The following is a 13,935-nucleotide window of genomic DNA, read 5'->3' as shown; positions in this document are numbered from 1 at the left end:
ATTGTTTCTTTTTTCTTTTTATTTATAATTTTAATTTATATACGTTACAACAATTATTTAACCATAATTTTAACATTTTCAATTTCGACTCCCTTCCCCTCTTTCTGCATTTCCTTACATTTGTTTTTGACCTATCCTGCATACTGCAAGTTGCCTAACTTCTTCTTTTAATCATCCATTCTCATATATATGTTATATACATTTTGAAACTGCAGGTTTTTTTTACAAAATCCTGCCAATGTCTTGATCTGTTTACACTTTGCTTGTAATATTCTATAAATGTAGCAGTGACCATTTCTCAACCAAGAGTTGTCTCAGAGTTCCAATGAGATAAGAAGTCAGTCCTTCAGATCAGGGCAAAACTGCCAGACAACTGTCAAGGCATTCCTCCAAGTAAGCCCTCCTCAGCAAACAAATGTGAAAAATATATTCGGTGACCCTTTATAATCAACATGTACTTTTACTTTTGAGTAGAAAATATCCTTTGAAATAGATTCAGATTTAAGCTTTCTGATGTCTAGAAATACCTTCACCAAACCCAGACTTAAAGTGGTGGGGGAGACGCACATTTTTCTGAATTATACATATGCCCCCTGCCATTCTAATACTTCAAATGACTATAAATGGGAGATTATACAAAAAGCCTCTTTGTTATATGCATAATGATCAGTTTCTATTAAAGAAAATAATAGATCATCTGCAAAATCTGCTGATTTATTCAGATTCCCAAACTTTATCCTGCTATTTTCCATCACAAAATAGAATATGAAGAGTGTATATTAATTAGGGTGAGAGCCCTTCAACAAAGTATTTCTTGTACGCCACTTAAACATGCACAGACATTGCCCTGCCAACTTGTGTTCAAACCTCACAACTTCTGTCAGGGCTTCTCTCCCCTCACTCCCAGCTGTCCTTTTCTCTTCCTCTCTTATGAATAGGAATGCAAAATCATATATTTATGACTGTAGGCAACAAAACAAAAACATTGAGCTCAATGGGACTGGCTTGTGAATTAACATGCATTGGATTGTGCTGTTAAAATCTAAATAATGTAGTGTATGCTATTGAGATGCTATTTTTTTTAAAAAAAATACAAGTATTCCAAAATGAGTACCGGTAATTTCCATGTACAAGTATGAATACAACACTCGAACCATACAAGGTTCACTTTCGGAGCAATCCTAAGTGGAGTTTGGAGAAGCAATTTCTCTTGTCATTTTCACTATACCAGATCCAGCTTGGTGTAGCTGCGGAGTCTACAGAGGTTTGAACCCAGTGTATCCAAGGCCACTGGCACCACAACCCCAATGAGCAACACTTGTCTCAACGACAGCAATAAATCACCAACACACCTTCATAACCCCTTCAGTCATTAACTTAGGGAGGTTATGACTGCACTCCTAACTGAACTGATTGGATACAGAATATATTTCAGTTTCACTGTTTTAGCTATGAGAAGATATTTCAGAAACTTATACAGCACATAAAATTAATAAGCTTTTTTGTTCTAGTTATTAAATATGGTCAAACATGCTAAAATATTCCCAATTAATGTAGGAAATCAGATTTTTATCTAATTCAAATTTTGCCTGAAGACCTAGATCACTGATTTTGCTGCTTTAGCACTGCATTTATGCTGCTTCTAAAAGTCCAAAATTTCTCTCAACCAAAACTGATTTGAAGATCAATTTACCCAACATATTTAAGATTACATCGAATCTTTCTTGTCTTGTTGAATAATCTGTTTACTGTCAGCACATCATAATTTTTCTCTGTAGAAAACTGAGCATGCAAAATCACATTCAGAATATTTATTAGATATTTATTAGATATTTGCATTTATGTACACCTTCTATTCCTCTTTTCTGTTCTCGACTCAACTGTTTTTCTTAAAAAGTTCACACTTGCCAGCTTCCTGACAATGATAAATGCATTTGGAAACCATTCCCTCGAAACTAGAAATGGCAATTCAATTAACATCAATATATATTAATTTTTACAACATCTTGCATTGCAGAGAGATGACATTCAAGCGTTTCTTTACACTACCAATCCCGACTATCAACAGATGGTTGGTGGGCCAGTGTTAATAAAAGCTGTTTCTTACAAAAGAAGGGGGAGTTCAGTGGTGTTTTTTTTTAAGTACCCATTTTTCTATACCCATGGGAGAAACCTACACATTTCTGAGTGCTCTTCAGCTGCAGTGAGATAAACACTGTAAGTGCTAAATGAACAGCAAGGCGTGTAGATCTTATCAAGATTTTAAGAGTACTTATCACCAGAAGCCGATGGGCTCTCTTTTTTTAACAGGCAAACGAAATATAACTGTATATGAGCTTTAGCTAATGGTATATGCAATAATAAATATGGTCTGAAGCTCAACATCAAAAAAACTAAGATCATGGCCACTGGTCCCATCACCTGGCAAACAGAAAAGGAAGAAATGGAGGCAGTGAGAGATTTTACTTTCTTGGGCTCCATGATCACTGCAGTTGGTGACAGCAGTCACGAAATTAAAAGACACCTGCTTCTTGGGAGGAAAGCAATGACAAACCTAGACAGCATCTTAAAAAGCAGAGACATCACCTTGCCGACAAAGGTCCGTATAGTTAAAGCTATGGTTTCCCCAGTAGTAATGTATGGAAGTGAGAGCTGGACCATAAAGAAGACTCATCACTGTAGAATTGATGCATTTGAATTCTGGTGCTGGAGGAAACTCTTGAGAGTCGCATGGACTGCAAAAAGATCAAACTTATCCATCCTTAAAGAAATCATCCCTGAGTGCTCACTGGAAGGACAGATCCTGAAGTTGAGGCTCCAGTACTTTGGCCACCTCTTGAGAAGAGAAGACTCTCTAGAAAAGACCCTGATGTTGGGAAAGATGGAGGACAAAAGGAGAAGGGGACGACAGAGGATGAGATGGTTGGACACTGCAGTGTTCTCGAAGTGACTAGCATTGAGTTTGGCCAAACTGCGGGAGGCAGTGAAAGATAGGCGTGCCTGGCGTGCTCTGGTCCATGGGGTCACGAAGAGTTGGACACGACTGAACAACAACAATATGCAATAATATATTGTATGAGTATTGCAGGTAGTTCTTTCAATTCTGATCTAAAACTTCTAACTATTGCATTCCTTTTCTGTCATATTTCTGAAAGCTAAGGTAATAACACTGCCACCTCATTGCAATACACTTCACTAAATAACCCTCTCTTTTAGTATCCTAAGTTAGAGCTCAGCATCAATATCAAACATGAAGTCAGTCTGTAGTGGGCTGTGCCACCCTCTCTAATGTTTAATAATGGCTTGTATCTAATATAGTGCTCAGGATATCCATTTCCCCTAAATCTGTTCTGGGGTTTCCCCCAAGCCCTCCAGAACAGGTTTGGGCAGGATGCATGGTGCACCCAGGGAGAGAAGGGGGAAAGCCCCATTGCACAAGTGGAACTCCTTGCACTGATGGGATGATTATGTAGTGTGGCACTGGATTCAAGCCAATGCTTCCTGTTATCAAGTAACAGTCTGTTTTAGGTTTTATTCAGGTTCACAGCTAATCTAAAACTGGTTTATGTCAAGGCATGGTTCTGCAAATTGAGGACCTGCCTTGTGCACACACTCCCTCCTGCCGTCTCGATAGTAATTTCCCCTTCCACCCCTTTCCCAATATTGTGTCTTTAAAAAAAACCACAGAGATGAAATTCACCATTTACACAAAAAAAGGGGGGGTTATTGCAAACCCAATTCAAACTTTGGTTTCAACCCCTGGTTTACATGGGGAACATAGTTGGTTTTACCTATGGTTTGTGTCAGTGGTCATTTAGTGAGTGAGTAGCTGTATATGACCATCTTCTTTCTTTTGTATCATGCCTTGTGGATTGCATACCCCTATGTAAATCGTGTTTTGGCAGAATGCACCTGCGAGTAGAGCATGTGTAATGTTTTCTATGGGGCTCCCTGTGTTTGCAAGCGTCTGAAATAACAAATGTTCCTTGTCTCCATAAACGCTTGTCTTAACTGACTTCTGCAAAGATTTGGCTCTCTGCAAGGTGGTATTCTGCTTTCCTGCTTTGTTTTTAAAACAAGTACAGACAGCAGGCAGGCTAGTAATTTTGTGTGTTTATTTTGCAAGGTTGTCCTATGATATAACTCAGGGGGGCTTAACTGAATCTGTTTGGCAGGCTGGATCCTCATGTGTCCAGCTGCCTCAGGCCATGCTGACAGGATGTGGGGCAGTCCATCTGGCAGTTACCTGATACTACAATGCCTGTCAGGTGAAGCACTTCCTTTGCAGCAGTGTTTGCTCCACCTGAGATTTCCCAAGCTTGCACTTGGCATCAAACTTAGAGGAACAACCAGGAGCACAGTTTTAGGCTCTCAATGGTTGCTTTGCAGCTGAGGCTTTACCTGCCCCACACCTAACATAATTACGATAACTTTGCAGGCCAAATACGACCCCTGTCATGGCTAATTTGGTCCATGGGCAGGTTCCCCATGCCTGATACAATGGGTATAAGCATTATCATCAGCAGAAACAAAAGGAGCAGCTTCAAATATGCCCAGAAGCATAAAATGCTACAATCCTATATTTGTTTACTTGGAAGTAAGCTAACTGAACTCAATAGGCCTTCCTTCTGGTGAAAGATGCATTGCATTGCACTGAAAGAGCTTTATGCCTGCCATGCAATTTTCTCCTTGACTGGTTGCCTGGAAAACACACAAATCCTCACCAGCCGAGTAGTCAAACAATATGTATGGTGCCATGACTGTTTTTGCAAAGGACTGGGGAACTTCCATGGAAACATTTTATAATGTGAAATGGGGTTCTTAATTAAGAAATGGGGTTGGTGTGGAGTATTTGATATATGTTGAATGATTTTTTTTGAGATATATAGAATAGGTTAAGAGAAACAAATATGTGATAAAAGCGATAAATTAGTTGAAGTACTGATAAATGTTAAGTTTTGTATGTTTGTTTGATTTGTTCTGATATGTTATGTTTTGATATGTTTTGATATGTTTTGATTGGTTTTTGGTTTTTTGTTTGTTTGATGGTTTTGTATGTTTTAATTCAGAATTTCAATAAAGATAAAATTTAAAAAAAATAATATTTTATTTTCCAAATAATTTTCCAAATTAAGGAAAAACTCACTAGGGCCTTCAAGGAAAGTTGTCGAGGAGAGGAAGCCCTCCTGTGGCGCAATGGGTCAGTGTGTCTGGCTGTTAACCAGAAGGTTGGTGGTTTGAGCCAACCCAGGGATGGCTGTGGGCAGGGTTCCCGCACTGCAGGGGGTTGGACTAGATGACCCTCATGGTTCCTTCCAACTCTGCAATTCTATTATTCTATATACAGTCGTACCTCGTGTTGCATTCGCTGCGGGTTGCGAACGACATGGAATATGAAAACGCCGAACCCGGAAGTAACAGAACGGAGTACTTCCGGGTTTGGTGGGTCGCGCATGCACAGATGTGCACAGTGACGTCACGCTCATGCGCGCCGAATTGTGACCCGCGCGTGCGCAGAAGTGGCACTGCGTGTTGCGGACTTCTCAGGATACGAACGGGGCTCCGGAACGGATCCCGTCCGTACCTACAGGTACCACTGTACGGGACTTAGGATAGTGACAACATGATGGGAAATGTTCTCCATTAAGGTGTTAACACCCAAGATAGCAGACTGCCCTAAGTTATCTGATTCAATGATTTCAGGTAAAACATAACAAGTAGACATGCCTAAGATTGTGATGTTAATGTACTTTCTGTTGTACTAGCTGCTAGCTGGCTTCTGGACATATTTCAAGGAGGAAATTTGACTAGCTATTCAACTGACATTAGGGACTGCTAAAATGAATCAGAAAATACAGTCAGAACAACTAATTGCATTTTTTAAGCATCTTGGTAAACGACAGGCCCACTGCTGTAAATACTTGCCAACTCAGGGCTTGAACCACTTAGATCACCACTGTATAAACCGCAAAGATACTGGGTTTTTCCCATCACCAGCACAGCTATATTGACATATAAATTTTGCACGTACAGTACTTTTCAATACCAGCATGGGTCCCTTCCTGCCACATCTCAGATGTTCTTACCAAGCTGAATGGATTTCAGGGCAAGCGGACCATCATACTGGATGCTAGCACCTTGTTCTCTGGAGTTCCATCCAATTGAACTTGCAAGAATCGTCTTGTGAGAAAATGTGGGCTACTAATTACCATATGGAAAACACAGCTTGGTTGTGCATATGAATATTCCTGTAAAAGAATAAACCACGAGGAAATAAGATAGTTGATATGCTTTCGCTGAAGCTTATGCAAAATACCTTGGTTTAGTCTTCAGTTTTGCAGGGGAGGAAATTGAAATTCTACCGCAAATAAAAATAACCTTGATGACACTAAGTATGAATCCATTTAACTTCCACAATGGTTTTTTGCCTTGAATAAAAAGTTTAAAATAGAAAACAAGTATCCTGGACAGTGGGATGGGGGTGGCGCTGTGTTAACCACAGAGCCTAGGGCTTGCCAATCAGAAGGTCAGTGGTTCAAATCCCAATGATCTCTCCCAGCGGCTTCATATAGATGTTAAAAGGCATGGGGGAGAGGACAGAACCCTGAGGCACCCCGCAAGTCTGAACACTCATCCCCCAACACCACTTTCTGGACACGGCCCAGGAGGAAGGAGCGGAACAACACTGGCCCCAGCTCCCCGATACAGAAGGATGTCATGGTCAATGGTTTCAAAGGTTACTGAGAGATCCTGCAGAACTAGGAAACAGCTTTCACCTTTGTCCCTAGCCTGCCGGAGATCATCGACCAGTGCGATCAAGGCAGCTTCAGTCCCATGATGAGGCCTGAATACCGACTGGAAAGGATCCAAATGGTCCGCATCCTCCAGGTGTGCCTGGAGTTGTTCAGCAATCACCTGCTCAATCACCTTGCCCAAGAATGGAAGATTTGAGACTGGGATATAGTTGGCCATATAAGTAGATTTGGGGTAGGGCAGTAAATATGAAGAGAGATAGTGATTGTATTGTATTTGGGTAGTTGTATTTGCTGCAGAAAAACTGACCGGCCTTAGAAAACCACCATTTGTCACACTGACTTTCATCCATGAAACCAGCTCTGATGTTGAATCAGTGGAAACAGAGATTATTTCATAAAGTATGTGAAAGAATAAGCTCATCTAGCTCAGCCTTACACTTTCTAAAAGCATTTGCCTCTACCTAAACATGCAACAGCTGGGCAGTCAATCCTGAAAAGGAGGAAAAATACATGTGCCACAGGCTAATTAAGTAGGTAATGCATTTCTACTTGTGGACAAGTATGCTCAGATAGCACAAAAAACCCAGATCGATCTCCTGTTTAGATTTCTGCCATCTGCTCATGATTGCAATGAATCACCCAACTACTTCACTGTCTGTTTAAAGCAGTTTGATTCTGGTAGGAATATACAATAAATCTGGATGTCTTGTTGCTGGTTTCCACATGAGGTATCAAGATCTGTAAAACTAAAATTAATAGCTAATATAATTATGAAACTACTTGCAAGATCCCAAGACCCAATGCAAATTGTGGTCAAACAAACAAAACCACAGTGACCTTGGGCTGATTTTTTAAAAGTTCTCTTAGATGGGTGGGGTAGGGTGACGATGTTTCTGTCTTACTTAATAAGTGTAGGGTTTGGTGTCACATTGCATTACCTTTGTAAATCAAGAAAATCTTTAATAAAAATATATATTTTTTAAAGTTCTCTTAGATATATATGGTACTTTATAGACCTGGGAGAAATAAAATTCTGTCCCTTGAGCTCCAAATGAAGCTATCTGAAGAGTTTTTCCTGCACAGAAGAAAGTCATAAAAGACAAATAAGGAAACTATCCAAAATTGAATAATTATTGGCAATTAAACAACAGCAGAACATGAACTTTGGGGATTCATCACAGTTGTCATTTTTTATACCTAAGGAACATACCTTTTTAAAGACAAATGACTAGAGGCACTATAGTTTAAAAAAATATTTGTGAGAAAACCTTTCAGCTCAAATAATGAAATCTTTACAATAATTGCAGATGCAGTTCTCACCAACTTATTGAAATTCATTATATTGAACTTTCATCCATACAAAAAGTATCAGCAAATGACATCTCAAATATTTGTGAGTCCTGTATATAATTTCACAAGATGAGACTTCCAATTATCATTCAAAACAGCAAGCAACTCTCAAAAACTGCATAAATAAGATGTTTAATAGTGCTATTAATCATATGGATACACATTTTTACTATTGATTTTTACTCCTAAAATAGTCACAGTATATACATTAGCCTCAAAATAACACTTGTTTAAAATATTGGGTGGTATTAAACTACTTTTTATTCAGAGTAAAGGTAAAGGTAAAGGGACCCCTGACCATTAGGTCCAGTCGTGTCCGACTCTGGGGCTGCGGCACTCATCTTGCTTTATTGGCCGAGGGAGCTGGCGTATAGCTTCCAGGTCATGTGGCCAGCATGACAAAGCTGCTTCTGTTGAACCAGAGCAGCACACGGAAACACCATTTACCTTCCCGCCGGAGTGTTACCTATTTATCTACTTGCACTTTGACGGGCTTTCGAACTGCTAGGTGGGCAGGAGCTGGGACCGAGCAATGGGAGCTCACCCCGTCACAGGGATTCGAACTGCCAGCCTTCTGATCAGCAAACCTAGGCTCTGTGGATTAACCCACAGCGCCATCCGCGTCCCTTTATTCCATTAATTTCAGTTATTCAGAGTAGACCTACTGAAATTAATGGAACGAACTTAGTCATGTATGTTAATATCAATGTGTAGCACAGCTAGCCATTGAGTTAAAATCATATTTGCCACATTCCAACTCTCTCTCTCAAAACTAAATACCAATTAAGACTGTGGTTCTATACACAAACCTATCTGAGAGTAAGTCCCACTGAAGTCAATGGCGTTAACTTCTGAGTAACTATTATGGACTGCATTGATAACCTGTGTGTTCTGTGTATGAAGAAACACTAATCATTCTGTTTTAGTGCTTGAAAGAGAATGGTATGTTAAAATATAATCTATTTATTCAATATTTCTGTCATCTAGATACTGTGTCAGGTGGAGCATCCACTGATTTTCACACAGCCACAGAGAAAATACGGTTGCGGGCAGAATGTCGCACTGGCTAAGGAAACTCAAGACTTCAGTTATGAGTTTGCTGGGTGGCTTCGAACAAGTTACACTCTCTCTGGTCTGATTCACAATTTGCATTCTGGCACAATATCAACACATGTGCACCAAACCAGTGGAGAGCACTGCATGCACATTTACAAATACTGTTTTATCACAATATCAATGGAAACACTAGCTTTTTATCCTACCCTTCCTCCAAGCAGCTCAGGTTGATTTATCTGTTCCCTCACTTCTATTATCCTCACAACAAACCTATGAAGTAATTCAGAATGAGATTGGCTGCAAAATCCCACATTGAGTTTCAGGGCTGAGTGAGGTTTTAAAAACAGATTCCCCAAACCAACTACTGTCACCTGCACCTCACTGATTATCAGTAGGAAAATATACCCAAGGTATCCAAGAGGAAAAAAGTTGAGTGTGACCTACTTTGCAGGATCACTGTGTGCCCCTAAAAGCCCAATCTAATAATGCCTGCTCACTGAATTCAATAGGGTTTACTCCCAAGTATGTGAATATTCAGGATTTCTGCCCACCAGTACCATCCTATAACCAGACTCACTAAGAAGAAAACAAACAACCAACCAAACAAACAAACAAATTATGGTAATAATAATAAAGTAAATGATGTTGTTGATGATGATAACAATAACAACTTCATTGTGATATACTCCTATCCCAACACTGTTTAGGCTTATACTATAAAACATACAGCTCCTTGGTGGAGAGGAGAGCAAGTCCTCAAATAAAGGAATCAAAGGACTTAAGAAGCGGGACGGGGGGGCAGCAGATAAATTCACTTTGAAGCGAAATAGCACTACTGGGAGGAGGGGGCCTGGGAAAATCCTAGGAGAGAGGAAAAAACCCTTAAAACTTTCCGGGGGGGTATGGGCAAAAAGCGTTGCAGCTGAAGGGGTGGGAAATGCCGGTTAGCGGGTGGCGGAGAAAAAGAGGGAAGGCTCCATTGTCCAGTCCTGAGCTATATATAAGAGGCTCGGGAAGCGGTCTCTCACCTTCCTCAAATTCAAGGCGAAGCGGCCCTTTCCCCCTTCCTCTTCCTCCCCGCCCCCCCGGAGGGGCTGCAGCCCGGCCTCTGTCCGCGCCACGACCTTTTCGCGGCCGGGGGTCCGGGGAAAGCTCCCCTACGCGACCCCGAGGACTCGCCGGCGTCCGCCTTGGCCTTGCAAAACCACCGGCGCTCTCCTGGCTGGGCCTCCGCAGGACCGCCTCCCGCCTACCCAGTTGCAACGGGAAGAGCCTCCCGGCGGTCGGCTCGGGCCTCGGCTTTCACTCGCCACCCGGACAGGGTCACCCGGGGAAGGGGAAGCCCGCAGCCTCCTCGGCTCCTGACGCCGCCCCCGTCGCCAGGGCCTCGTTCTCCCCACAGGAGCGGCGGCGGCGGCGGCCTTCCTCGGCCAGACACCTCCCAGCGGAGCCACCTGCTAGGAAGGGGACAGCTATAATAAACCAGGGGGGAGGAAGGCCCCCCCCCGCGTCCGCCTCCCTTCTTTCTTGCTCTCGCCATGGGGGCTTTCAGTGGGGCGCTGCGCATGTAAACTGCCCCCACACCCATGTCCACTCCAGTTCACACGAAAAGTAAGCCACGTGTCGCGGTCCCAGACGTGGGGGGGGGCACACACATTTGTGGTGGTGACCCGAGCGTTGGTGTGATTGAGGCACTCTCTGCACATGCTCCAAGGTCAGGGGGCTGAGCTCTGGCACATGCCTGCCACACATACAGACTCCAGTGACATACCAAGAACATCACGCCTTTGTGAATGAATCAACCCAGCATTACTACCCTCTGAGACTGCACTTTGAAATTACTGGCGGAGATAATATATTTTTTAGTATTTTATTATGCTAACAGCATGGTTTGAAAGCCCACTCGCCCTGCCTGTCCCTGCAGCAATAGCTCAACTCATTTACCCAATGTTGGTTGCCCTCCAACGGCCACACACCCCCTGCCACCCAGCTCATGACTTGCCCCTTGCCCCGCTCTGCCGCCCGCCTTCAGGATCCCAAATGTTGCTTTTACCCTATAACCCGCCACGTGCCAGAAGATTCCTTTGCATTCTCACGAACTGGATCCCTGGAAGCTTTTAGATTTCCCTCTGCCGAACCTCCCTCCCCCCGTGATCTCCGTCCACGTCCAGGAACCGACTTCTCCCACATTTTCTGTATGCCCCAGCCTGGGCCACCACCACCCTGCCAGAAAAACTTAAATCTCCCCACTGATCTCTCAAAGCACAGACACAGTCCCACCCCCCACATCGCGGACCCATCCCATAAGCAGGCTTCTAAATCACCTCACCCACCCACCCCTCGCCCCAAACTTATCCAGCCCCAGCAATTCTGCTCCCCTCTCTCCTACCTTGCTGTACACCCCCACCTCCAAACAGAACCCCTTACCTATGGGTCTCTGCCTCCATCATCCTCTTCCCTTGGATTCTCATGGGAGTTGTCCAGCCCTTCGATCCTTTCTGCCAGTGCTCGAATTACAGACGGGGAACCTTTTGTGAGGATGCTTTTTTAAGCTATGGGAGGGTCATGCTTTGGTTAAAATTTGGGAGAATAAAGAGGTGGGGCTTGCAGACGGAGCACCTGCCCCCATCCCAATAATTCCTCATCCTGCTCTTGTCCGAAAAAAGCCTAAAGAGATTCCTTACTGAACGTGGGAACCCAAACTGGCTCCTGTCAGCAGCAGATTCGGGGGACCTTTTTAAACGCTCTCTCCTGTAGCGCCCAGAGCTCTGGGACAAGCCTCTCTTTTTCTTCCCTGCGAGGCATCATGCTGGCTTCTTTGCTTCCTCTCATGCCGCCGTTTAATACAAGGAGGCTTCCTCTTTGCCAAGGGAAGGCAGTGTTCAAAAGCTGCTCACTCAGCTCAGTGCTAAACCTCCTCCTGCTGGAGGGAGGTTGGTAAGAATTGCATCCGAACACAAATGTTGACAAAGTGACAACGTAGCAGGGTGCCTGCCTGGCAGTGGCGTAGGGTGGGTGAGGGGAGACTGGCACCCTAAGACGTGTCTGTAGTGGCTTGTTAGAGCTAAAGCCCATCATTTGTTTTCAGCATCGGTGCTCACCTATGGAGCATGTGAAATTGCAAGAGAAAAGAAACTGCTTTTCTTTCCGCATTAACAAATCCTCTTCTTTCCCTAGGGCTGGATGACTCTCGGGGGGGTATCTTCCAATTCTACAATCTATGAAACCAGTCCCTCAAAGCTGGAAGTAAGAAGAGCACAGCTCTAGATCAGAGGGCATGTCGTCCAAGTAGCGTTGAGCCAGGTCAAGCCCAGCCCACCCATAAGGCAAAGTGATCAGCCGGCAGGATCCCCCAGAGCAGCAGGTCCCAATGTTGATTTTTCTTTACCGCCTCCTCCCCTGCCCCCGATCTTCCCTCACCCCTTTTTCTCTGGCAGACAAGGGGTCACCATTTTGCGGTCCACCTCAGATGCCGAAATGTCTTGGGCCAGCCCAGCCTTGAGCTCTGGTGGGTTTTCATTGCAGAAATTACTTATTTATTAAATTTGTAGGCCACCCTTCATCCATAGATCTCAGGATGGTTCAGCAACAACATTAGGCCAGCTGCCAAAGTTAACATTCAAAGTGTTAATATCTCATTTATGGGACTGTTTATGCCCATCAGTACACTTTAAATTATCAAAATGCTTAACATCAATTGAAAACTAGAATAAGATTTGGATGGGTGTATTCATCTAAGTCATTCAGCTGGTTCACACAGCTACCACATTTATGTTTGGAGTCACTGAATTATGGAGGAAAAAGTAGGATGGGCGGGTTACTTTATTATTATTAGTGTACAGGTGGCAACCATTTTGTGTGGGGCTTCCATTCCTGGCTCTTGCGTGCGTTCGCCCCCGTTCTGCCCTCTTTCGGATCCCAAAGGACCCACATGTTGGCAGTCGCGCATCAATTAGACGTGAGCAAAATGGTCGCCTCCTGTATATAATATTCAAGGTGGTTCTCAACACTTTAAAAAAAGGGAGTCTACAGGAACAGTTTCAAAACTGGCTTGAATTCAGTGGCATCCAGGTGTGAATGGAACAGAATTCTCTTTGCAGCTGCCACCCCCAATCAAGTAAATAAATAAAAATACTTACCTGACCAATTGCATCACAGATAACTTGGTTATGCGCCCCCCCAACATAAAACCTGCCCCCCTAAAATAAATCCTGGCTACACCATGCCTGCACACCTCCCAGAATATTTTCCTGAGGGTTGGGGAATCTTCTGGAGCAGATTTGGAGACTGCAACGGGAAGAAGGGGAAGTCCTGTTGTACAAGTAGAAGTCTGCTCACATGAATTTGGATATCTCCCTGAAAGAAGAATAAGCAACAACAACATAAAAGACACACAAATGATTAAAGACATATATTTGAATTATTGTTGTATGCTTGATATTTTGCCAACCACCATATGTACCCAAAGAATGCAATTTCAGAGGTGTCAAGTGCAACAGCCACATACAGACAATCAGACGTACACACCATACCTTTCAAACACTCTTTAAAGTCGGGTCATTGTAGTTTACCCATCCCAGAGTTACAATTCCTGGCAACTCTTAATGAGTTACCTTGCACAAAATTCTTTGAGAGGGGAAATGTGCTTTAAATGTATAGTGGGTATGCAGCTTCAGTTTGAAATGTTGAGATAGGAGCAATCTTTTTGGCTTTGTGTGCAGCCACCTTGTTTTTCTCTTTGCTTGAGCCAGCAAATAAACAAGGAAATCTTTCA

General features: G+C 43.1%; 1 protein-coding gene across 3 annotated transcripts in view; it reads right to left on the bottom strand.

Moving 5' to 3' along the window:
* The window catches only part of ZC3H12C (zinc finger CCCH-type containing 12C), a 42,061-nt gene extending 30,355 nt beyond the window's left edge, over positions 1-11,706 (bottom strand). For 2 of the 3 annotated variants that reach the window (XM_033146262.1, XM_033146263.1), the window contains exon 1: positions 11,589-11,706. Coding sequence is in view for 1 of the 3 variants with exons in the window: in XM_033146263.1 (XP_033002154.1) it covers positions 11,589-11,632 (44 nt within the window). In the remaining 2 variants the exon portion in view is untranslated. Of the gene's footprint in view, positions 1-6,086; positions 6,356-11,588 lie in introns of those variants that run through there. The other variant, XM_033146261.1, reaches the window with a different exon arrangement.
* Between the last annotated feature and the right edge of the window lie 2,229 nt (positions 11,707-13,935).

The sequence above is a fragment of the Lacerta agilis genome, chromosome 4 (assembly GCF_009819535.1).
Source record: "Lacerta agilis isolate rLacAgi1 chromosome 4, rLacAgi1.pri, whole genome shotgun sequence".
NCBI classification, from domain to species: Eukaryota; Metazoa; Chordata; class Lepidosauria; order Squamata; family Lacertidae; genus Lacerta; species Lacerta agilis.
Note: the sequence above shows the minus strand (reverse complement) of the source record. Positions and strands in the feature narration are given on the sequence as shown.